Below are 24,792 nucleotides of genomic sequence, written 5' to 3' on the forward strand. Positions count from 1 at the left end.
ACGTGAAGGATGGTGTGACACGAAAGGTTTACAGAGTGGATGTCGAAAGTGGAGGGGATCAGTGCGCAAGTGCGGGGCTCAACACGTGGTGTGGCAGACGGCTGACACAATACCACATCTTGTCGAAGGCCCTCAATCACGCCGGGGGCTCCGAGTTGCACGTCAAATGACTCTTTCCAGATCGCTGCTCCTGTACGTATGTTTGATCGTATATGGGAGAGATCTTATGCATGCACGCATCAGCATCGTTGGTCCTGTTGAGTTGTGTGTCTCTTGGGGATATGTCCGCCTGAGATTGGTGGAGGCAAATGACGGAATAGAACAACCGCCGGTTCCAATATCCGATTAGTCCGATACCGAACGATACGCGATAAATGACTGCTGAACGCTTTGGGGTAAAAAACCACGATACAGCGGGGCAATTGTAGAGTAGATCTGCTGTTGATCATTTCATCCATTCATCCTTCTATCCTTCTATCACATCATTACATCCGTTCCCCATGTTCCACTAGCAACTCAACCCAAGTCAAGCCCAGATCAACTTGTAAATAACAACTTATAATACATCACGATACAGCTTCATTACAATCCCTAATTAAGGGCTATGTCCCCTCTATGCCATCTTTCAGATTACACCCTCATCCCTCAACATCATCGACTTCAGATCAACATTCACACCATCACAGACAACATACCAGTACAGATGCAGATATAGCTGTGGGAGCAGGAACGTCTACGTTGGAAATCGCAGAGGAAGAGTTGGACCACGATCAAGGAAGTGAAAGTGTTAGTGTTAGAACGAGGTGGAAAGATATCATGTCGGATAATTCAGCTGTGATCAATACTTTTATTGCTGGTGAGTCTTTGTCTGGGAAGTGATGATTATATACCTGTACTCTTATCAGATATATCATGGTGAAACCATATGTCCGTTCGTATCCCTTTGGTGACGAAAGGATCAGTCCTTGTCATAAAGTTGATTTCTTCTCGTGTCATCGTATACATCCGTTTCTTACCTTGTCCATACAAGTGGTTTGGCGCTTAATTACACGACAGAAGGAGCTGATACCATCTCTGAACCCTCAGGTGGTCTGGCAGGAGCAGCCAGTCGGACGGTCGTCTCACCACTAGAAAGGCTAAAAATCATTTTGTGAGTGAACGGTCTTGTGACCATATATTAATATACAGAAAACGGACCAAACGGAAATAGTATCCAAACCCGTTTGCTGATTACTATTTTTTTCCCTCTTCTTGACCTGGTCTTAGACAAGTTCAAGCTAGTTCGGCGTCCCATGGTAGCTCTGGACAAGCTTACAGTGGAGTATGGGAGAGTCTGACGAGAATGTGGAAGAACGAAGGTTGGAGAGGATTCATGAAAGGGAATGGCATAAATGTTGTACGAGTGAGTTGATTTGACAACACTTTTGTCTCCACTGTGGGTGGTCAGCCATGAGCTAATGCAATTTACGATATTTGTAGATATTACCTTACTCCGCCTTACAATTCACTGTGAGCTTCTTCTTACGTACGTTCCCGGATATTGCTGTAGCTCATGAATATTCATCTCGAATACATAGTCGTACGGCGCTTTCAAGAGTGTGCTAGCAACCTGGTCTGGAGAAGAGGTTCTATCGACACCGCTGAGATTGACAGCTGGGGCTGGGGCCGGTATAGTCGCTGTTGGTGAGTGGCTAGACGTAAGATAGTCGAGCGCCCATCTCCACGAGCAATACGAGGATTATGACTGATCACTGTTCTCCCTTCCCATAGCCGCTACATATCCACTTGATCTGGTGCGAGCGAGACTATCAGTCGCTACATCCGGGATGGCCATTAAATCGACTTCAGGAGGATTCACAGCTGAAGATGCCAAACTAGGAATGGTAGGAATGACTAAAAAGGTATACAGGACGGAAGGCGGTATAAGGGGTTTATAGTGAGTATGGGCTAATGAGATACGAAGAATCGAGAATTGATGGAAATGTACACCTCTAGTCGAGGATGTTGGGCAACGGCTGTTGGCGTAGCTCCTTACGTATCGCTGAATTTCTACATATATGAATCTCGTAAGTATCTATCGTTACTTGATACGAGCGGTATATCTCCTTCACTCCTCCCCTCTCTACGTCTATGCATGGAAGAGCTGATGCCTAATCTCTGAACTTATATAGTCAAATCCATGATCCTCCCCTCATCACTCTCGCCGACCACATCCGAACCCGAACTCATCCTACGGAAATTATCCTGCGGAGCATTAGCAGGAGCAACTTCCCTTATATTCACCCACCCTTTCGACGTGCTCCGAAGAAAATTGCAAGTTGCTGGATTAGCTTCGATGTCACCTCAGCATAATGGCGCGGTGGATGTTATCAAGTGGATCGTGAGGACTGAAGGCTTCTGGAAAGGCATGTAGTGGGTATTTTTGTCTTTATCCGCATATTACTTGATGGATGGTGTCCATGTCTTTGCTAAGAAAACAGATGGGCTGACTTTCTACTGTCGACATTCAAGTCGAGGATTAGTCCCGAATCTTATCAAAGTGAGTCTTTGTCTTCTACTTGATGCCAAATTCATGAGCAAGGTGGAGGATCAAATAGCTAACGTTCTTGCTCTCTTTACAACAGGTGACTCCATCTATAGCTGTATCATTCTACACGTTTGAGACTGTCCGTGATCTATTAGCTGCGCTGGAGGAGGAATAGAATATATATTGCACATCAAGGGAATGATCTCAGAAAGGATAAATCAGACATATAGAAAACAATCACCATATCAATAGGGTAATCAGGCTTATATCATATCACGATCACATATCATGTATACATAGTCCACACAGGGACGTTTGCTATCATTATACTAGGTCGAAGGTTCGATACAGATACGTATAGAATAGAAACGATATGCATCCACGGCATCCGCGTTGTTGTTGATTTTGATTTTGATCTTGATACGTTCGGGTCATGGCTTGTACCCTGGTGCCCCGCAACTGAGATGACATGGAGCGATGAATGGATGGGATGGGATGTGGTTACGTCGTGAAAGGATCGTCCACCCGTTCTGACCTGTCCATCTTCTGGCCTTCTCAACATCTTTTCATCCTGCTGTTTTGGACTGCGTTCACTCCCATGCCGAGGTAGACAATCATAATCTCGACTCGCTTGACCTTTTTCATCCCTCTGTCCGACTACTCTTGGGTATCTCGTTTCAATTACAGTAGTTCACGATGCCAGCGACGCTCTACCTCCGTCCATCTCCACGAGCGTTCTTTCTCCTGACTGAAACGCACGCTCTGGTCTTCCGTCAACCTGATGCCTCAGAAACAAAAGCTTCCAAAAGTGTTGTAGTCGCTGAATTTTTACCGATAGAAGAGGTCGATACGAGGGGTCTGGTAAAGGCTTGCAGGGGCAGAAATGTGGAGGGTGTATTGGGTGTAACAAGTGTGCCGAGTGGTGAGTCGGATATAAATCCCATAGCTTTAACAAAGATGATGCAGGATGTGACTCGAAAAGTGAGGTGGTAGGATATGTATCTCTAGGGGACGTGATGTCACTGTACTGGATTATGATGCTCGACCAGCTGAGATACTTGAAACGACAAAGCTGACTGATTACACCTTTCTCACCTAAGATCGATCACCCATCCCAGAGATATTCCTCCTCCTCGTCTCCCACTCTACATCCCTACCATCTCTCCTTCCCTCTGCATCATCCTCAATCAGACCTCAAAAAGTAATCGGAGTGGAATTCCATTCTTTGACATCCTCATTCTGGGACTCCCCCGAATTACTTTCCGCCTCCGCCTCAGCTCAACAACAAGCTTTGGGCTATGACGAATTCGACTATGATGATCCTAATCCTTCTGGTCCATCGTATACCTCCGGGGGATCAACTATGTCTCAAGCTCAGCAAATGGGATTGGAAAATCCATGTAATGGGATGAGAAAATATCTAGAGTCTGGATCATTCTTCTATGCTGATGGCGAATCATGGGATATATCGAAGCGATTAGATGAATCAAATTGGATCTTATCATCCATTGGGAAATCTCAGGATCATCCATTGGAGAATTTCGATGAGAGATTTATATGGAACTCCAGTCTATTACAGCCATTCCTCAATTTCCGCTTGAACCTACCTCACGACCAGAGAAGAGAATTGGACGATCAAGCTTTGTTGATACCGATAATCCAAGGATTCATCAATTCCTTACCTATATCTACAGGATATTCGTCATCGACCGGTAAACATGAAGTAGCGAGTTTAGGGTTGATATCCAGATTAAGTTGGAAAAGAGCAGGAGCGAGATTTAGAACGAGAGGTATAGATGATAACGGACAAGTAGCGAATTTCGTAGAGACGGAATTGGTACTGGCGACGGAAAGCACCTTGATGAGTTATAGTCAAGTGAGGGGTAGTGTTCCCCTGTTTTGGGAACAACCTAGTCAGGGATTGGGGACGCTTCAGCAAAAGGTTGAGCTTACTAGGGTGAGCAATCGACTTCCCATTCAGTCCACGATATCATTCTCACCCCTTTGAGCTGACCATCGTATTATCATTTTCCAGCCCCCACAAGCAACCCAACCAGCCTTCGATAAACATTTCCTCGAATTAATGTCACATTATCACTCCATTCACGCCATCAACCTTCTAGGTCAGAAAGATGCCGAATCAATGTTATCTTCCGCCTATTCCCATCATCTCGAATCGCTCAAACATACCCTCGCTGCCAACCCAGAGAAAGATGATACCCTAGATGGCCAGACTAGAGGAACGATTGATCTCACACCGTATGATTTCCATTATGCAGTTAAAATGGGTGGACACGAGATGGTGAAATATGATTTCTCGATGAGGTTGGACGAAGTGGTAGATTCTATGGAAAGGTTCGGATGGACTGCGATCGATACTACTGATGGGCAGGTGATTGAGAAGCAGGATGGGGTATTCAGGGTGAATTGTTTGGATTGGTGAGTTTGCCTTTGAAGAGTGGGAAACCACCGTATTCTCTCTTTTGTTCCTAGACGGTAATATTAGCTGTCTGTTTTCTCCAATCGATCAAGTGAGCTGAATTTCGATCCAGTCTGGACAGGACGAATTATGTTCAAGATGTTATATCCTCCTTAACACTCTCACGGTATCTTAATTCTATCGGATCACCCTTACAATCCTCTCAAACACTTTGGTCTGCGCATAGAGAATTATGGGCGGATAATGGGGATCGATTGAGTAAGATTTATGCTGGTACGGGTGCACTCAATACTTCAGCTACGAGAAGTGGGAAGAAGACTTTTGCGGGACTGTTGAGCGATGCTACGAAGTCTGTTGGAAGGTGAGTCAAGCTACAATCCTGTATGAGAACGAGCATGTAAGCTGACTATCTTGAATTTTCGAAAGAGCATATATCAATAATTTCCAGGATAAAGGTAAACAGAATGCTATTGATATGTTATTGGTAAGTTATAGCTACATTGCCGTCATTAGCCTTCTACGAGATCAAATTCAGCTGACTCAAATCATACGATAATAGGGGATGATGTCTGGACAAAGACCTGTCATACTCTTTGATCCGATAAGTGATTCGGTACAAGCAGCTTTGACAGCCAGGTAAGTCAAAGTCGTTCTGCCTCGAGCTTCGCAACTCCTACTAACTCAATTCCACATGTGTCTTTCATCTAGATTGAACGAATACTCTCACACCAAAGTCTTGTCGATCTTTTCGGGAACTTGGAATTTGAATGGAAAGGTAAGCTGGATATTATGCATAGTGGGACGGGGCAAGATGGGACGAAGCTGATTTGAATAGGCTCCGGACGAGGCTTTGGATTCTTGGCTATTCCCTCGCAGTGAGCTCTCCAACTCTGCATTGAACGATTGTGATAGCTAACGACTTGTCAACACTCAGATACACCCGAGTAGGTTTTAGTGAACATCATGGTACTTCACCGATTTTATACGTGTGCTAATCTCTATTTAGACCCGACATTTACATGATCGCTTTTCAAGAGATTGTTGAGCTCACTGCAGGTCAGATACTGCAGACTGATCCAGCCAAGAAGTGAGCTGAGGTATAACCCAAATGAAACCGTGTAGCTGACTTTTGATCTACAGGCGAGTATGGGAAAAGTTCATCATGGACACATTCACTATGCGCAAAGGTGAGAAATCCGACTACCTTCTATACAGAAGTGAACAAGTAAGCCTGTCCTTATATATATCTCCGTGTGTAACGGACTGAGCTGACTTTTGTTCCATCTTAGCTTGTCGGATCAGCATTGATCATAATCGTGAAATCAAGTCTAGCACCACATATGAGGAACGTCGAAAGCACGACCAAGAAGGCGGGTTATTCTACAACATGTTCAAGTCCAACTGATTCTGAAGCTTACAAGACATTTCAACAGACTGGTTTATCTGGGTTATCGGGAAACAAAGGTGGTGTGGCGATAAGATTCCAGCTTTACGATTCGGATATCTGTTTCGTCACTTCTCATCTTACTGCTGGACAATCAAATGTCACTGAACGAAACTCCGATTGGAAGACTTTAACGGCGGGGATGAAGTTCTCGAGAGGGAGGATGGTCGAAGACCATGAGTAAGTTAGCTGAGAAACACTCCTGCGTCTGGTTGGAGGAAGAGCTGATTGGATCGTGGATTGAAGAATCATCATTTGGTCGGCGGATTTGGTGAGTAGGCTGACGCAACATCAGCTGTGAGAACGTTGGTCGGGCTGATATTTGATGTTTGTTTAAGAATTACCGAATCGCTCTACCTAATGCCGATGTAAGACAAGCCATCGAAGATGGTAGCTTAGATGCATTGTTGGACTCTGATCAAGTGAGTCGATGATCAATATGCTCGAACGCAGGATATTGACACTAAGTTGTCTAGCTACTCAACGCTATGGATGCTGGAGAAACCTTCAGAGGGTATGAAGAAGGACCTATATCGTTCTTGTCAGTCGTTCGATATTTCCTGTAAAATCCCAATCTTTACTGACACTGCCGATTTCGCTTCTGGTCATTTCAGACCAACTTACAAATAGTACGTGTAGCATTTTGATGCGGAAGGTAGACGATGCTGACTTGACGTAGCGATAATGGCACCGAAGACTATGATACGAGTGAGAAACAAAGGGTGCCAGCATGGACAGGTGAGCTATCGACTGCACTAAGGTATGTCATTTTAGCTGACAAAGACACCAGATCGTGTTCTGTTCAAAGGATCAGCAGTGAGTGAAGCACTTTGATTGAGAATAGATATACCACACTAACGTGCAATGCAGCTCCGGTTGAAGGATTACAATCGAGCGGAATTGATGACCTCGGATCATCGACCCGTGTATGCTGTTTTCGACGCGACCATCCGTGAAGTCGATCATGCTCGCAAAGATGCTATCTCGAAGGAGATCGTACATTCCATTCTGACCAGTGGAGGTGAAAAGAAGATGGATGAGAAGGTGGAAGATGTCGTTAGAGGTCATGGTGGACCAAGAGATCTTGTCAGGGATTTGGCGAGAGGTGAGTGGTTCTGCGTCTCATCAGGGTACTCTGAGAAGGGATATACCTATGTGGTGAAGATGGTTTATTGATCTTATCTCAATAAATGCTGCAGTTTCGGTAACTCCTTCCCTGCGTACGCCTAGCCCAAGACAGCCGCCCAGACCTACATCTGCCGCATCGATGAAGGAAACTCATTCACCGGTGACAGCCACAGCAAGACTACATTCCCAATCCCTTTCAACTCCACAAACAGCATCCTCTTCCCTTCGAGCTTTATCATCCAGCACCTCTTCTTCGTCTCTAAAGCAGAATGCAAGAAGACCCCCTCCAGCTATACCTACCAGGTCAGCTATCTCATCAGATATACAAGCCAATTCCTTCGTTCCTCAAAACTCCGACAGGAGATCACCTATACCTAGATCATCCTCTAGAGGTATGCTAGCTAACGGAACTGGATCGACCCACTTAAGCAATTCAACGCCGACGCCGTCAATCACACCTTCGACAACGGGTGATTTCGTGATTGTACCCAATACCAACACCAATTCAAAATCCTATCCGCCACCATTACCACCTCGAGCCATTCCCACACCTAAATCGAGTTTAGATGTCAAACCTTCAGAACAAGGCAAAATTCCGGTCATACCTAGATCATCATCTGGTTCAGTTGTATCAAAGATAAATGGAGAAGAGAAAGAAGTCCAAGAGGGATTATCCTTAAATCAACTTCGAGCTAAATTTGAGAACCCGAATAAGGATGCTTCTGTCACAAATCCTGTAAAGCCTAAACCTATTGCTGTCGTTGCGAAATTGCCAAGAAAATCAATGGACATCAATGGTTCGCCTCAGGAAGGGTTGATGTCGCCTGTCAAACCTGATAAACCCCATGGACCAACACCAGCCATTCCGACTAAACCTAGACGATTGAGCTCAGGTATCGCCAAATCCCCCGAAAAGTATAATGGGGCGGGGGCTGGGGATGGGGATGGGGATGGATCACCGGAGAAGGAGAAGAAGAAGCCGGAAGTACCTAAGAAACCTATCGGATTGAAGGAGAGGTGGGACGGCACCTAGAAGTAAACATACGATGTTGTCGAGTTAATACATAGGGATACGTAGCAGCAGCGAGAAAAATCACTCCTTTATCCTCGCTTTCATACCTCTTCCTTTGCCTGGATGTACTGTATATGGCCTTCGAGTGATAATCGCATAGTATGACTCGGACAAACATAGCATATGACAGTATGCAAGTCATGGAAATCAGCAGGTATTCATGCGAGCAGAATGAGGATTCTTTCATAATTTTACAAATTTGATCAAGTACAACTAGATGATTATCGCCTTGAACGGATCTCAAAACCATCTTCTGTGTATTTGACACCTCGTCTTACGTTAATCGCTCTTATCTCTGGTGGTGTCCATCCCTATCTTTGAGCTGCTCGATCTAACGTATTTTTGAACGCCGCAGGATCGGGAAGTGCGGCCCAATAGTCAGGAGAGGCCTTGTTTCTACATCAGTACTGCATCAGCAGCACATTCGAGCTCTATGAGAGACCTAACTCACAAGTTTAACTCCTCCCCAGATCTGAAACCAAAACCTCCTCTCACATTAGACGCCTCTTTAAGAAGCCTTTTGACATGAGCGGGATCCTTCACATCTTGGATGTGAGACCGGCTGAAACTGACCAATCGGACTCTTTCATCTTGATTCAGAATATGCCGACCGTCGAGATTATGATGCAAGACGCCTTGCAGATGGATTCGTTTGTAGGCTTCGTAGATTTTGAGCCTAAAGGAAGAAACAAGTCGATTCAGTCGGCGAAGTTGCTGACAAAGCGAATCGGGAGACTTACTGCCACTCTTCAGGTATGATGAGATACCTTGAGCCGAGTGACTGTCCAGCATGTTCCAATATAATGGCAAGATATCTATCCTTCTTCCCAGACGTATATAACCCGTAGTACTTTGGCACTACCGTTCCTTGAAGTTGCTTCAACGGGTCCGTATAACATCGTTCTTCCTTCAATGCTTCTTGAAGGATCTCCTCATATGGAACGTAATCGTCCAGATCTGGATCTCGACAAGGATGACAAGGGGTGAATATCACTTTGAGGACAATGGACCCAAGCTGAGGATGCTCAGCCGACCAGAAATCCCATAAATGACCGTCGTGCAAGTATCCAGTAATCGTTATGATGTTCTTTTTAGGAGCGATGTCTCCGTAGGCCTCCCCCGATTTTCCTAAAAGGGGTGTGAGAGTAGAAGCTCGAGCAGTTCGTTCGAGAGTCTGTTCGGCGTAGGGCTTATCTCTTTCACCTTTCTCCACCTCCTCTGATCGAGTTGTGTCTCCAACGTCCACATCCTCAGTGGAGAGAGCAGGCACATCGGGTAATTGAGACAGCGATGGCAATTGTCCCGAGACTACGTCGGTTGGTCGGTAGACTGATTTAGGGTGGCGAGAGAAGTGAAGACCGCTCGATAGCTCGCTACGGTCGTTAGGCTTGACTCCAGCTGCGATTTCGATAGTGAACGACATGCTTTGAGGTCCAACAGGATGAGAATCGTGCGTGAGAAATGCTAAGAATGTTGAGGTGATGAAAGTACCAGAAAGACAAAAGATCGTCAAAGGCTTCTGCGGTATAGACATGGAGCGACGAACCCTCTTCATCGAATCAGCTGTCGCACATGCACATCTGTGGATTACACACGTCAGGGAAAGATACTGCACACACTCATTCCCATCTTTTGCTACCGAAGTATCCTATCCATCCTCTTCCTCTTCCTTGAAATGACGAGCTGATGCCACGAGAGATGGCAGAATGATGGATGAATCATGTAAACCACCTCTTCGACGCGCCTCCGCCTCTCTTCTGCAGCCAACTTACACTAGACTAGTATAACGGGTAAATCGCCCTTCCTACTCAACGTCACTGGACAACAATTCTATCATACCATCACACCACAGCGTCGCAGCAATATAGCTCGTTTAGAAAGACAGATCCTCATCTTGTATTCATATCCTTCATCATCATTGTGTGCTCGATGTCTATATAGATCTGCCAAGAAAATACTTGGTCACCGGACCCGTACATTCAGCTCCGTCAAAACTCAATCAACATCAACAACAACAACAAAGAGGTCGCTCCCCGTCCTCTGTTCCTCTCGTCTTCCGTCATCCTCTCATATCCCCCTTTCGACTGATCGAGATGGCCTCGATATCTCAGGCGCCATCGTCGAGTACCGAGCCAGCTCTTCGAGATCCCCGCTCAAATGCCGGTAGCAGACCATTATCAGAGATAACGGAGAATGATCAGCATAGAAGAGGGATGGTATCTTCGTCAAATAGATCAAGTTTACATAAAGATAAAGACAAGTCACGTCCGGTTTCGACGATATCTGTATCTGAAGAATCACCCAAGAAGACTTCGGCTGGTATGGGTATGGGTGTACAGACTATAACGTTGAATTTGGTCGAATATGCAAAATCGCAATCGCAGTCACAAAGTACACCAACACCTATGATACAGATGCCACCTCAGACTGAACAACAGAATCATAATGATTCTGATAAGATCCCACCTCCTCCTTCACCCACTACCAAACCGCAACCTCCGGAATTACCGAAAAGGCATGAATCGGTCTCATTGACAAAAGGTAAAGAGAAAGAAAAGAAGGGGTCGCCAAAGCTGTTGGATAAGGACTTACCTGAGACTGGGTGAGTGATTCTAATCTATGCATATCATATCTGTTCATTTTGTGTGGATGGACAACTAATCGAGTTCGTTCGTATGTTATTCCAGCGAGTCATCCCGCTCAGGTGTATCGTCTTTCTTACTTGCCAAAAGAGCTTCACTCCGCCCTTCATCACTTACCATCTCCTATGCGGAGGTAGCCAAACCTGTCCCTTCACCTTCTGCAAACTCAGCTACAATCACCGCACCGACCGCATCCGCATCCGCTTTTGATTCTGTAGATAGTTTACGGACATCTTCTTCCGGTGCGGATATCACTTCTAAACCAGTTACAAAGTCCAAACCATCATGGCTCAGACGAGCAAGCGGTACAGCAGCTCTACGATCTAAATCACGTACGCCACCTCCCAAAGACGATTCGTCCCTACCCACTTCCACATCTCTACCGCCCGCATTACCAGCTCGTAAAGGCTTGGAACCACATGCGGAAGTACCCACCTCGCAATCCTTACCTGAAGAAGGACTGGGTATGGCACCTCCCCCTTTCCCACCTAGGAAAAGCTCTTACGCCAATGTTACTGCTGCCGGACCCAGTAGAAGTAGATTAGGCGAAGGACAAGGTAGACCTGCTTTCTCTCCTTCTTCCAGCGGAGGTCCTCCACCATTACCCTCCAGAGATAATATAGGGAATATTAGAGGTAAGATCGCTGCGTGGACTGCAGCTGCTGCTCAATCCAGTAGTGGATTCTCAAGATCGGAGTCATCAGCTTCGATACACACTCAATCTCAGTCGGGATCGGGAGGATCTGGATTTGGACCACAGAGATTACCAGCTTCTGCTCAAAGGGTACTGGGACATGCCGGTTCGGCTGTACAGAAGGGATGGGCCGGTCTGAGATCGAGAGGTGTGGGTGGGAGTATTAGTTCGATGTCTTCTTTAGGTCAGTCGTCGCGAAGGAATGGTAATGAATTGTCATTCGAACCTTCATCTTCATGGGGATCGGGACTAAACAGAGGAAGCAGAGATAGATCAAGATCGGATAATTACGAATTTGGACATGGTCATGAAGCACCCACGCCCGATGGTCCGACTTTCGAATCTGATACGATCAAACGATCAGGAGATGGAACGGTTGGAAAGGTATTTGGTAGGGATGTAGTGGATTCAGGAAAGGAATGGGGCATATTCGATGATACGATAGATCAAAGTGATTTGGATGATTATGAAAAGAGAAGAAGGAAATGTTTGCCTGCTGTGGTCATTCGTTCGGTGGAATATCGTGAGTTTCCTTTGGTAAAGATAGTTGAGTCCGGCTAATGTGATTGGTAGTGCAAATATGGGGTCCGAAGGAAGAAGGGATCTTCAGGATCAGCGGAAGGAGTAGTCATATTGCGAAACTGAGGAAAGAATTTGATTCAGGTGCGGATATAGATCTTACGAAATGTCATCCGGGAGATCTGGATCCTCATGCTGTAGCTGGACTGTTCAAATCGTATTTACGAGAGCGTAAGTGCGAAGAGTTCTCCTGTTCAACAAGCCAAGGATTGATCACCTTCTTCATTCAGTGCCGTCACCGCTTTTGACACATGATCTTGCACCTCGCTTCGATTCCTACATCAAGGGCAAAGGAAAAGCTACCAATCGAGCGACATTCGTTTCCATGGCTGCTGAGGATGGACATTCCGAACAGCCAGAAGATCTAAAATCGCTGCTGCAGCAGTTACCGCAAGCTCATTGGTTCTTGCTTGCCGACACAGGTAAGCTGTATTTGCACGGACAACCTGTTACAGGCGGAAGCTGACGGCAATCATCTTCAGTCAAACTTCTCGATCTCATCCCTCGACATTCCTCGACAAATCGAATGACTCAGAATGCTCTTATGCTCTCCCTGGGACCCTCACTGAATATACCTGGTGCCATACTGAGCGAACTCATCGAAAGGCGCGAAGACCTTTTCGCCAATCCACCGTCACCTTCAGCTCTCGAGACCGCAGAAGCTCTGATAGATTTTGGTGACGTGTCCATACCGCCTGTCACTCCGTTGACCGAAAGATCCTCAACACCCGTATCTTCAAATACAGATGATCATCCTGGTCCTCCATCCTATATGGGATCTACAAAATCGAAGAAAGGACCTCGCATACCTGCGAAACCAAGTCTGACAAGGTTGTTCACCTCATCCAGCCATACTTCCCTTCCGCGACAGAAGAGCATAGATACGTTGAATAGTATACTTAGTCCTGAACCTCCTCGAGTGGAAGTACCTATCTCACCTGCATCGCCATTACCTTCATTCGAAGCTTCTCGATCGGAGGATACCACACCTAAAGCTTTACCCGCACCTTTAATACTCTCCACCGCCACTGCTGAGAATGTACCTATTCCTGAAACACCGATACCCAATTCGGATATAAGTTCGTCAGATAAAATTGAAGAGATACATTATTCAAGTGGAACGGTAGATGAAAGATCCAAGTTGTTTTCTACACCTATCGCAGATAGGTTCCAAAATACCTCTTCGCCGTTCCCATCGCTTCGTCATGGTTAGGGTAAACCTAGAAGCTCCAACGGATCAACATTGACCATCAACTCTTCAGCTAGCGAAGGTAATTTATCTAAGGTTGCTCTGGTGGAACATAGTCCGAATCCTGTTAATGTGATTAGAAGGGGGGCACCTGTATTTTTCTCCTCTGCTGCTGTTCTGGATCGACACTCTAGTACTTCAGGTGGCGGACACAAGAGATCAGCATCGGCTTCTGCAACTGCTACTCTGAGTAATGCAAACACAAGCGGACTGAAGAGGAAAGATAGTGAAGAAGATGGATCGACTGATGGGAATGGAAAGAAGAATGAAGACGAAGATGGTAGAGAGCAGAAACGATTATCGGCCGGACCAGATAGTCTGAACTTAGAGAATATACTGTATAGAGCATAGGCAAAATAACATAACATTAAAGTGATGTTGGATAAGTGGGCTTGTTAGGCTGTCTTGAGTTGTGTAATCATATGCATAATCTATTTTGTCATGTTACCTCTGTACTGTATCTTCCAGATCACCTTGATTTCTTCTTCTTATCTTCTTCTTTGGACTTTTTGTCCTTCTCTTTCTCTTTACGATCTTTCTCCTTACTCGAGCCAGACCTTTTCTCGCGTTCTCGCTCTTTGTCTTTATCTCTATCTTTAGTTTCTTTCGATTCATCTTTCTCTTTAGGTAAGAACTTTTCAATCAACTTGATTGCGCCCTATTCACATGAGGGAAAACACATTTAACTGAGAGTTACTCACTCCTCATATATAAAAAATGCAAGGAACTCACATAAATCGGTTTCTTATCTTTTGGTTTACCTCTTGAATCTAGGATCACTTCGGTATCGATGATGGAGTACATCACAAGGCAGAATATTGCTTTTAGCTAAACCAACGATTGTTAGCTCTTATTTTATCGTTTTCGGTTCTAATGCTCGTCGGGGTTGGTGAAGAGCTAAATTGTAGACACGGATGAACGACTGTGCTCACCTTGGGCCACCAAACTAACGATCTAGCTTGATCTCTAAACAAGAGAATCTCGAAATACTCCAAAACAGAAAGAATTATCCAGTACGAAAGCCTAAGTCGGGATCAGTAATCACACGAGAAGTCAATTACGCCTCGAACAGTGTATCTTTGGTATGCTATGAACATGGATGAACTTACCATAACACCCTATCTTTCGGTTTAAAAGTTGATTTACCAGTACAATACAACGGGATGAAATAGACTATAGGCCATGCCAGGAGGAAATGGAAATACCATGGTATTGTATACCAATAGGCAAAATGGAGGAAGATGAATATCCCAATTGTCAGATGTGGGGATGCGAATATATCTAAGAATTGATATAAGGGAGGACACCAATCTTCGATCTATCCAAGGTATATACACATTACAGAGTGCAGTTAGCATTCACAGAACGGGACTACACTTCGAAGAGGATGTAATCGCGCAAATCGCTGCCACTTCCACCTGATTCACTCACCCATCGATCTACCACTTCTCCAGCTTTAACCTCTTCCGGTCTAATTTCTTCCCTGAACTTCTTCTCTTTCTTCTTGGCTTCTTCCAATGCTGCCAGCTCATCTTTCTCCGCCTGTTGTGCCAAGTGGATATGATATAAGGCTGCTTGACCTGCTGGAGTGAAGTTGGTCAGGGCAGCTGCTTCGAGAGTAGTGGGGTTTTTGGACATTTTGTTTGGTCTCGCTCATCTTGTAAACGAAACTTTGAGTTTTGTCGCAACTCGCACTGATCACATAGATTGAGTTTGAGGCTTTGGGAGGACATACAAAGGATTTGCTACAGAAATGTACGTCACAAGAAAGGATGTTCAAAAGGTGACTAGATCAGTTTCAGCGTGAAATCTGGTAAGTGGGGGAGAAAGTGTTGTAGTTTGCACAAAAGATGGTTGCCTACGCTCCATGCAGTCCCTGGTCAGCAAGTGTTCTACTCTTATTCCCGCTTGTCAGATGTAATGATGTGGAATGCGATACCGTCTGATACGATCACGCATGCATGTGGCGATCTGCTGAAGTCATCGGTGTATGCTAATACTGGATGTATGGCAAGTACTATATTAATTACTGCAGTAATTACCCTACGCACTGACCCCCTCCTTTGGATGATTATCTTTATGGTCGGATCAAAATGTACACTCATCTCACCCCTACCCTACACATACAAATATTTATAACGTGCTGGCCCTGTTTCCTCGCATCTCGTTTCTCTCTTCTTCGTCTCTTTGTATTCTACCCAGTATCCTAATCAAAAATTGTGCTCCTGAATCAGACACCACAGGTGCGCCGAATCCAGCCATACGATACCAAGACACACACAAAAAGGAAAGATGTTATCTGAAGGGAAAGCTGTGGGGTTTGAGGTGAGTGTCGTTGCTTCTCCGGTCCCTTCTTCCTTTTTGAAGGGAATGAACACGAATGTGAGCAGAAACGGATGGATGTCAGCTAATACATGCAGCTTTTTAGGCATGGGTAGAATCCAAAGACGATAAGATTCGACTTAGTAAGCTTCCTTGGCCGCTGTTTCGCCCAAGTGGTATGAGCTGACGTGATAAATCGCCTCCCTCGCCTTTACTCACAAGACGAACACCAGGTCACGTATCATCCCCCGGAAGGAGAGGGATTGGCTTATAGTCAATGTTTTCTCGAGACCATCGATCAGGTGGATAGAATATTTTCGTTCTTGCTATCTGTGGATGGCTGAAGGATGGGTCTATGATCACTTTAGCCATTTCGAATAAAACTATGTAGACTACCTACTCTGAAAGATCGAAGGGATATACAATTGAAGCTGTATATCGATGGGAATCTCCTTAAGACCCAAGCATGGCGAGATCATAGACCTACCTGCGAATGGGACCGAATTATCTTTCAACAAGAACAAGGAACGGCCCCAACTATTAAGTCTCTATTGAGATTTACCCCTCACGTGAGTGACAATGAGAGGTACAGTGGCGTAGTATCCGAGGCAGACTAGACTGATCAACAATGAATGTCATTTTTGAGGATCCGCAGCCGTCGACTCATGATCCTGATGAGGTCACCATCACATCAGACGACATGCAAACGTTGGGTACCATCGAGATTATCATGAAAGCTGGATCGTATAGTCCAGCCTGTTACCGAAGTGCCACTCCTTCTACCATGAAGAAGATCGGAGTGGTGAATGAAAAAGAGAGAAAGTGAATGCTCAGTCACATCATCTCTTGTGTGAAACAAACTAGCTGAAAAGGAAACATAGAGGCTGACAACCGGTCTCTTCTTGTTGAACTCAGGTTGCCTTATTCTACATCGTAAGCCCAGACTCGGATCTGAAGTCTGGGTAGACATTTGCTGAATGACGAGTACCTTGTCGCTATCTATGTGTAGTGCCACTGATTGCGAAAAATACGAAGTAAAGCCAAGCCGTCACTATAAGCTCAGATCAGCCCCTGAAGGCGGTAAGCTATATCGATTCCTTTTCAAGGTGAGGTTTTGACAAGAAGAGACACCCCCAATCATCCAATATAAGGCAAGTGTCGACTAATGATACTTTTATGCTCGTTCAGTATCGTCCTCGCCCTGCTCTGATACTTTTAGGACTCATTCGTAAGTCTTCGTTTATGCCGCTTGGCCGGACGCTGCGCATAAGCTTACAAAGGACGACATTGCATCTGCAGATGAACAGGCAAAAAGTCCTAGTCCGCCTCGCGCCAGCCTCAAACGAAAAGTCTCACCGATCAAGGATGCGGTGTACTTGGAAGATCATCAAGAAAGTCCGCCTTCAAGTCAACAAGCGAAACGCATCAGATATCTCGAAGTTAGTCGAATCCCATATCGGATTCGCTATCTTGTGTGATCACTTAACTGATCTGAAATGGTCGTAATTGTAGGATCAACTTCAACAACTCTCATCTCAGCGAAGCCAATCGCTCGAGACGGCTAGTAGAAACAATGAGATTATAGACTTGACATCTGTAGACGATGCCTAGCCACACTTGTGATGCAGTATATGTGGGAATACTGATTTTGTGGCGGTCTCCCACTTTTCTATTACCAATAATGGTACTGTAGTGGAGTGTCGTATATGATGTTGTAGTTATCAGTGAACATATGCGTATGAATATTAAGGTATATCGAGCATCTACACTAGACTATGTCAGGATTTCATATCAATCACCGAGCTCTTTACACTACATCTTGTAACCCACATACAACGATCACTGCATCTTTCTTCAATCTCAGTTTCTTCTTACTTCCTCATAATGCACGGTAACTTGTCTATCCTCAGACGATTCATATACTCCTGACAGTCAAACTCGACGTGCGGATTGTTACTCCCTTCAGGCGGTATATATTCAGACAAAACCTGCGTCGCAATACGAGCATGATCAATAGTCGTACATTCTATAACAAGTACTCTTCTGTTTGTTCTTCTCAGATATTCAATCGTTTATTCGTCAACGTAAAAAGTCAAAATTCAAACTGAAGATGGGAAAAGTCAGGAAAGCGAAGTTCAACTAGAATACAAGAATTGTCCGTTTGAAAAGAAAAAGCCGACAAGGGGTATATATACTGTAAATCTATGAGATTTTGCATAACCGGGTGTATGCCACTTATGAATGCCTCAAGGGGGAAGTCTCAGGATCGAATTGCTGCAAGAGGTGTTTGAGCTGAACCACATCTTCCGTACGTGGTGCGCTCGCTGATACACTTGGTGTGAGGTTTGATCCTGGTGTGGAATTGTTGAGATCTTCCATTGCTAGCCAGCTATAAGAATCGAAACAGAACGTCGAGTCAGCTTCCTTTGTCATTCAGATGATGTGGTGTGCTCAACTCACTGATCAAGTTGGGATCTTAAACTCTTTGCTTTCAGTCTGAAATGGGAATATACAGCTTGTTCGTCTATAACATCCACAGTACGTTAGCATATTACTGTTGTCTTTGGATATGAGAATGAATTGGTGAGTCGATGAACTATACTCACAAGGGAAAAGTTTACCGTCTTTTCCAGGAGTGATCCCACTCTCACTTTGCAGCTTGTCCATCTGTTCAATCAAGAAGTCCTTCTCATCCTGTTCGTCCTCCAATTGCCTTTTCAGAGCATCTACCTCCATCTCCAAAGCTTTGATCTTTTTGCCAGAGATCAGATCTTGTCCGGCTAACGATTGACTGTGGGTAGGCGTTCCATTGGAATTGATGACTGATTGTCTTTTCGAGGGAGTCAAGGGTGTAGCGGAAGCTTCGTTCAATCTTCTCAATTGATCTGACATATCGCCTCGTAGCGCATCATGAGACTGCTGTAATCCCCTCAACAAGTCTTCTCTTCGCAGATTCGAGTTTGACGGTGTAGATGGTGCAGGTGTAGGGAGAGGTCTAGAAGAAGCGGTAGATAAAGCTTTCTGTAATTCGTTGATTTGATTCTGTAATCTCTGATTCTGTTCTAGGGTATTCTGATGTTCGATCTCCAATCTCGATAAATTATCTTGTGATTGACGATACTTCACCTCTAATCCTCTGGAAGACGAAGCAGATATAGAAGCAGTGGAAGCTTGTTTCCGCTGATCCTGTAGATCTTTCTCCAAAGAATTGATCCTAGATTCTAATACTCTTCTAGCTTTCTTTTCTTCTTCCAATAACTGAGTTAGATCTTTGTCTTCAGGGGAGAGAGATGCTCGGGCAGATCTCGCTTCTTTGGATTTCGATGCTTTGAGCTTATCATATTGTCTAGCTAGATCTTCCAAATCGGCATTCAACCTATTCCGATGAGTCTCAAGACTTTTTAGGAGGGTATTCAATCGATCATTCTCCTTGATCTGTTCAGCTAATTGTTGATCAGTGAATTTCTTGGCTTTTTCAAGTACGTGATAATGTTCGACAACAGTCTTGTTCTCTCGTCCACGTAGGAAATCAATCTCCTTATCACGAGCTTTGATGTCTGCTGCTGCCTTTGCTAAAGCTCGTTCAGCTTGTAAAGCGGTATTTCGATGTTCGGCCAATTCGACTTGATTATTGTGAACTTCTTGTTCGAAATGATGTCGTTTGGAAGATTCCTCGTGTAATTGTCGAGTAACGTTGTCCAAGGACTTAGCCCAATTGGCTTTTTCACCTTCAATCTCGAGTACAGCATCTTCCAGTCCATTGTATTCATCTTGCAAGGCGTGCAAGTGTTTTTCGATATCCTGGATATTGATGCACCTGATCAGCAAAGACACATCAAATGCACAGGCATGTCACTCACATCTCTAGCCTGCGCGGTACTGTGTAATCGACTTTCCGTTCCACTCAATTGTTCTCTCACCATCTCTAATTCCTTCTCATCCTTTCGCCTCTGCTCTTCCACCTGGTTAATCTTGACTTGCATAGCAGCTAATTTCTCTTCTTTCTCTTTCAAAGTATTCTGAGCAAGTTTCAATTCCCTTTGAGCGTTAGTATGACTGTTGTTTAACCCTTCTACATCGACTCTAAGCTTATTGGCAAGCTGTTGAGCAGCTTCTCTTTGGTCATCCAGCGATTTCTGGAGCTGCGAAACTTGATCTCGCAACCTTGACATCTCTTGTTCTCTCGATTTATCAGCTTCTTGTCTCTTGGAATCTTCCGACGATTTAGCAGCCATGACTTTTCGCAAATCATCTAATTCTTTCTCGAGTTTCTGCCGAGCGGATACTTCAGCTTGTTTCTCTTTACCTTTGGCGGCAATTTGTGATTTCATGCTTTCCACCTTCACATTCAAAGCTGCCAGTGCTTGCTCCGAAGTTTCTCGCGCTTTGTCAGATTCCCTCTGTTTGGTTTTCAGTTCTGACAATTCACGTTGCTTAGCCTCGATGGAAGTGGTATGTCGTTGAATGGTGGATTGAAGTTCGTCCATCTGACTTTTGGCTCTTCGCAGATCTTCGTTCAGAGCTGTTGCTTGACTATTACCAGATTCACTATACATTCCATCCAATTCCCGATAAGCTCAGTAATACTCGATAAGTAAATCTTCATGTGTGAAAGCAGACTTACGCTTTGCTCTTCTCCAATTGTAATCGCTTTTCCATCTCCATCGAATTCGCTTCCGCTCGATCTTTCGCTCTTTTCAGCGCTTCTTCCTTCTGTGTGACTTCCCTCTTTAGATCTTCAACCTTATTCTGTAATTCCACTTTTTCTTTTTCCAATCTTGAATAGACATTTGAACGTTCTTTAGAATCCTTCAATAGTTCCGCTTCGCGCTTTTGCCATATCGAACCTTGTTTCTCTAACATAGCAGCTTGTTCCACTAACGCTTCGAAATCAGCTTGGACTTTGGATAATTTCTCTTTAGCCAAATCTGCTTGGGTAGATGCCTTTTCCCTTTCCGAATCTAGAAGGTCTATGTCACCCTCAAGCTCTTTGATCTTCTCTTCCAACTCTGCTTCTCTAGCTTTAGACCTTTCCAACATCCTATCTTTCTCTCTACCCAACTCCCTCTCAGATGAAAGATCACCTTCAACCTTGGTCTTTTCAGCTACCAGTGAAGCTTTTAGTTCTTCCAATTTCTTCTTTTCCATTTCATCTCGCTCTGCTCTTTCCTTTGCCATAGCTAATTCAGCCTGTTTACGAACCAGCTCGTCATCCGTCCGAGTGGCCGCTAGCAAAGGTCGTACTTTAACGTATAATCCCCACCATGGCCAATCTTTCAATTGCAGATACACTCTTGCATTTCGTTGGATTGTACGAACAGCTTGAGCTCGATTGATCAACTTGAGGATCCTTCGACGAGCAACATGCATCCTAGCAGCTGATTGGAATCGCCTAAACAGATCTGTGAGAAGATTGTCCCTTCTTTCTTCCAATTCAGCCAAAACGCCAGCCTTGAAGAAAATCTTGGTAGCACCAATCTTGTAAAACTGTTTATCCAGCTCCAAAGCCTCAGCTATACGTTCAGCGGCTTTTCGACCATCCATATACCCTTTGGGTATGACACCAGGAGTGAGCACTTCGTATCGTTGTCTGAACTCTGCGAATGAATGTCGGTTGGGATAACCCAATCTCGCAATACGGATACCTTCCAATACACCATTACATCTGAGCTGATCTAACACCAGGTTCACGTTGACTTTTCCAGGTTGTTTATCCGAGTTTGGTACGATACATCTGACGAAGTGCGGCTGAGTGCTGGAAAGCTGTTGCATGAGTTGACCGAGTTGCTCTTTATGTCTTTGACCAACAGTTCGGAAAGCACCTCGTTTGACTTTCTTGACTACTCCTACAGTAGCAGCATCTTCCGCATACTCAGAGAACAACGCAGCGATCGAAGGTATTTCCGAGGTCGCCAATAATCTCGCAACAGCTTCGTTAATGGGATCTTTGTTCTTCTCCAGCCATCCTTGAGTTCGGTATTCCACATCACCAGCGTAATGCTTGATGACGAAACCTGCTCCGAATCTGGTAGCTTTGAACTTCGACGACCCGGGGTGCTTGGGACTGGCTCCTTTGGGAGTTTCCCATAGCTGCTGTACCTTTTCGGTAAACGTGAGATCGGTCGCTCGGGGCATGATACATTCTTCATCGAGAAGCGATAGCATACCAATGGGTTGAGTGGATTCGATAAGTTCGATCGTCGGCTGAAGGTCTAATCCGAAGTTGACATAGTCCCATTCGATACCTTCTCGAGCGTACTCTTCTTGCTCCAAGGTGAACATGTGGAAGTTGAAGAACTATAGCTATGTCAGCATAGTTCGCATACAAAGATGCCCGAAGCCAACTCACCTGTTGCAACTTCTCATTGGTAAAGTTGATCAAAAGCTGTTCATAACTGTTCTCAACTATGTGATAATGTCAGCATGGGGCTAATATTGGAGTTTCTGACTTGAGCTTAGCTTACCGAAAATTTCGAAACCAGCAATGTCCAATACACCGATTGATAGCCTATCTCCTGTTATTAGCAAAAATATTCAAATTTGAAAGACGAGTTATGGCTTACGATTTGGCACTTGGCCTATCCAGAGCCGTGTTAATTCTCTCTACCATCCAACCAAAGGTCTTCTCGTACATGAATTTACACAATGCCGCTAACTCATCTTCGGCCTGTTTCTTCGTTCTTGCATTCGTGACCCATTCTCTACCAGCTCGCACTTTAGGCTGTAAGACTGATTTCGTGAACTCTTTGACGGATATACCTAAAAGGTGACATATTCGATCTGCAACCGGTTGCATTGCAGGTGGTAAGAACGCTTGATCGGTTGCTGAGCCAGTCAACAGTAGGTTCCCGATATGCAGGATGACAGCTGGTATACGGAATAATTCGAATTGCTCGGTTTCGGTAAATCCAACGACAGCTAATGCTTCCTATGAACCAATCGTAAATCAGCATATCGATATAGAACAGGTAGCTGGGTGGTTTACCTTTAACAATCGCCATTCCGTATGATCATTCACCCCGTCAATCTGGAATCTAGTCTTCTTCAGAAACTCAAATTTCTCAGGTCCACCATCAAGCAACAGTCGATCTATCCTGCAAGTGAGCTCATAATATTTAGTCACCGAATTTTAGGTCCACTTACCAGCCAATTTTGCTTCTTTTGCACCTTTGAGCAATTGATAGAAAACATGGAAATTTCGTTCTCCCTCCGCTCTAGCTGTAACTCTACTCTTCTCCAAAAGATACCAATCTATATTCGCTCCTGCAATAGCGCCAGAGGGTGAAAAGAATATCCTAATGAATTTGCCGAATCTACTCGAATTGTTGTTCCTCATGGTCTGGGCATTACCAAACGCTTCTAAGATTGGATTCGCCTGTAGGATCTGCTGTTCCAGTAATCCCAAAGATGGTTCGGTTATCGCTAATGAAGATAGATCGATCTCGGATGCATCTTTCCCTTTGAATGATGATGATCGAGGTAAGCCAGTCGAAGGGGCTTTAGAAACTGACTTGCTGCGTGTCAGTGATGAAGATGAGGATGAAGATGGATCAGAAGGGATTTGAGAAGCTGCTATAGCTGCGAGGTACTGGATAACCTTCTTGGTATTTTCTGTTTTACCTGCACCTGATTCACCACTGTACAACACATCATGATTTAGCGGAAGTAGAATCCCTAGCATATGGGTAACTCACGTAATCAGGATACTTTGACTTTCCCTCTCCTCGCCAATCTGCTGCCAAGCTCTCTCCGCCACTGCGAATATATGAGGCGCATTTTCTTCTCTCCTTCTTGTACGATACTGGGCGATATGTTTTGAGGTGTAGATAGGAAGTGGTTGATATGGATTGAGAGATATCAAGAAGAGTCTGCGGGAAATAATCGTATCAGCTGTCATACTACCACATCTCAAAGTCTAGCTAATCGTGGAGCTCACCCAGAATAAGTCTACGCAATGTTGAATGAATGTCCTTTCCACTATCAGCTGAATTTCTCCTCAAGATTTCCGTTGTGAATATGTCTACTCACATAGATATTGTTACTCTGATACCTCGTCCTCAAATTATTAATTACACTGGCTTCGTTCAAATGCGTCAGATCCGCTATATCCTCTACACCATCAAATTGAGGAGGGTTCATCGGGCTGAGTTGATAGAGCGGTACCGTACGTAGTTCGTTGGTGGTCGAGATTTGAACTTCGGCAGTAGCGTCCGATGAGCTGTCGTCGCCTGATTGAGAACGGATCCAGCATGGTAAGAAACCTTCTATGGGGTCTGGTAGCCACATTCTCCTATGTGATGAAGATGGGGGAGCATCGTAAGGGTAGATCGGTGGTCGAGGGGTAGTACGACGAGTGAAAGAGACGAGTCGGTCCATCGTAAATTACCCAGGAATTGAAGTCATCAATGGTAGAGCAGATATTAATAACAATAGATTAGCTATGTTCCTCTTGTTTTGACTATGAACAATAGCTATACCAAAATAACCAACACCATGATGAAATAAAACTCACTTCTTCTCGTTGAACTCGGCTTGCGCCGCTGCCAAAGCACCTTGATCCCTCTCATCCCTATTCACCCTTCTCAACAGCGATGAAGGGTCCATGTTGGCTAGTTGAGTGTGATGTTAGATCTGGACCATGTGTAGAAGACAAGTAGAAGAACAATGCGTTGATGTATTGACTGATTTGAGAATA

The 24,792-nt window shown here is 44.7% G+C and overlaps 7 protein-coding genes across 7 annotated transcripts; 4 read left to right on the plus strand and 3 right to left on the minus strand.

Moving 5' to 3' along the window:
* Nucleotides 1-615: 615 nt before the first annotated feature.
* I203_101380 (uncharacterized protein) lies at nucleotides 616-2,702 on the plus strand (the record flags this gene model as incomplete). The annotated part of the gene is made up of 10 exons (XM_019146329.1): nucleotides 616-856; nucleotides 1,087-1,150; nucleotides 1,267-1,402; nucleotides 1,480-1,509; nucleotides 1,578-1,683; nucleotides 1,771-1,936; nucleotides 1,996-2,066; nucleotides 2,172-2,412; nucleotides 2,512-2,539; nucleotides 2,625-2,702. The coding sequence occupies 10 exons, from the start codon at nucleotides 616-618 to the stop codon at nucleotides 2,700-2,702; spliced, it is 1,161 nt and encodes a 386-aa protein (XP_019004888.1).
* A 521-nt stretch (nucleotides 2,703-3,223) lies between these two features.
* Nucleotides 3,224-8,572, plus strand: I203_101381 (uncharacterized protein; the record flags this gene model as incomplete). Its single annotated transcript, XM_065516872.1, has 21 exons — nucleotides 3,224-3,449; nucleotides 3,628-4,484; nucleotides 4,563-4,966; nucleotides 5,080-5,328; nucleotides 5,394-5,451; nucleotides 5,527-5,603; nucleotides 5,676-5,742; nucleotides 5,803-5,842; nucleotides 5,902-5,911; nucleotides 5,974-6,054; nucleotides 6,108-6,192; nucleotides 6,257-6,337; nucleotides 6,401-6,591; nucleotides 6,658-6,682; nucleotides 6,750-6,833; nucleotides 6,888-6,952; nucleotides 7,091-7,149; nucleotides 7,202-7,227; nucleotides 7,282-7,516; nucleotides 7,611-7,842; nucleotides 7,900-8,572. The coding sequence occupies 21 exons, from the start codon at nucleotides 3,224-3,226 to the stop codon at nucleotides 8,570-8,572; spliced, it is 3,825 nt and encodes a 1,274-aa protein (XP_065373690.1).
* A 350-nt stretch (nucleotides 8,573-8,922) lies between these two features.
* I203_101382 (uncharacterized protein) lies at nucleotides 8,923-10,145 on the minus strand (the record flags this gene model as incomplete). The annotated part of the gene is made up of 3 exons (XM_019146331.2): nucleotides 8,923-9,007; nucleotides 9,063-9,287; nucleotides 9,352-10,145. 3 exons carry the CDS (start codon nucleotides 10,143-10,145, stop codon nucleotides 8,923-8,925), a joined length of 1,104 nt encoding a protein of 367 aa, XP_019004890.2.
* Nucleotides 10,146-10,704: 559 nt separating this feature from the next.
* On the plus strand, nucleotides 10,705-14,126 carry I203_101383 (uncharacterized protein; the record flags this gene model as incomplete). Its single annotated transcript, XM_019146332.1, has 6 exons — nucleotides 10,705-11,213; nucleotides 11,299-12,470; nucleotides 12,521-12,697; nucleotides 12,757-12,948; nucleotides 13,009-13,734; nucleotides 13,789-14,126. 6 exons carry the CDS (start codon nucleotides 10,705-10,707, stop codon nucleotides 14,124-14,126), a joined length of 3,114 nt encoding a protein of 1,037 aa, XP_019004891.1.
* A 118-nt stretch (nucleotides 14,127-14,244) lies between these two features.
* Nucleotides 14,245-15,413, minus strand: I203_101384 (uncharacterized protein; the record flags this gene model as incomplete). Its single annotated transcript, XM_019146333.1, has 5 exons — nucleotides 14,245-14,433; nucleotides 14,508-14,603; nucleotides 14,708-14,798; nucleotides 14,885-15,093; nucleotides 15,207-15,413. The coding sequence occupies 5 exons, from the start codon at nucleotides 15,411-15,413 to the stop codon at nucleotides 14,245-14,247; spliced, it is 792 nt and encodes a 263-aa protein (XP_019004892.1).
* Nucleotides 15,414-16,067: 654 nt separating this feature from the next.
* On the plus strand, nucleotides 16,068-17,708 carry I203_101385 (uncharacterized protein; the record flags this gene model as incomplete). Its single annotated transcript, XM_065516873.1, has 10 exons — nucleotides 16,068-16,100; nucleotides 16,204-16,240; nucleotides 16,320-16,399; nucleotides 16,466-16,666; nucleotides 16,753-16,919; nucleotides 17,013-17,030; nucleotides 17,107-17,203; nucleotides 17,286-17,325; nucleotides 17,397-17,536; nucleotides 17,610-17,708. The coding sequence occupies 10 exons, from the start codon at nucleotides 16,068-16,070 to the stop codon at nucleotides 17,706-17,708; spliced, it is 912 nt and encodes a 303-aa protein (XP_065373691.1).
* Nucleotides 17,709-18,332: 624 nt separating this feature from the next.
* Nucleotides 18,333-24,473, minus strand: I203_101386 (uncharacterized protein; the record flags this gene model as incomplete). The annotated part of the gene is made up of 13 exons (XM_019146335.1): nucleotides 18,333-18,486; nucleotides 18,558-18,621; nucleotides 18,704-19,898; nucleotides 19,958-20,645; nucleotides 20,722-22,394; nucleotides 22,447-22,502; nucleotides 22,562-22,605; nucleotides 22,661-23,025; nucleotides 23,083-23,186; nucleotides 23,241-23,734; nucleotides 23,792-23,965; nucleotides 24,034-24,044; nucleotides 24,126-24,473. 13 exons carry the CDS (start codon nucleotides 24,471-24,473, stop codon nucleotides 18,333-18,335), a joined length of 5,370 nt encoding a protein of 1,789 aa, XP_019004894.1.
* Nucleotides 24,474-24,792: the final 319 nt, after the last annotated feature.

This window comes from Kwoniella mangroviensis (genome assembly GCF_000507465.2).
Source record: "Kwoniella mangroviensis CBS 8507 chromosome 1 map unlocalized Ctg01, whole genome shotgun sequence".
Lineage (NCBI taxonomy): Eukaryota > Fungi > Basidiomycota > Tremellomycetes > Tremellales > Cryptococcaceae > Kwoniella > Kwoniella mangrovensis.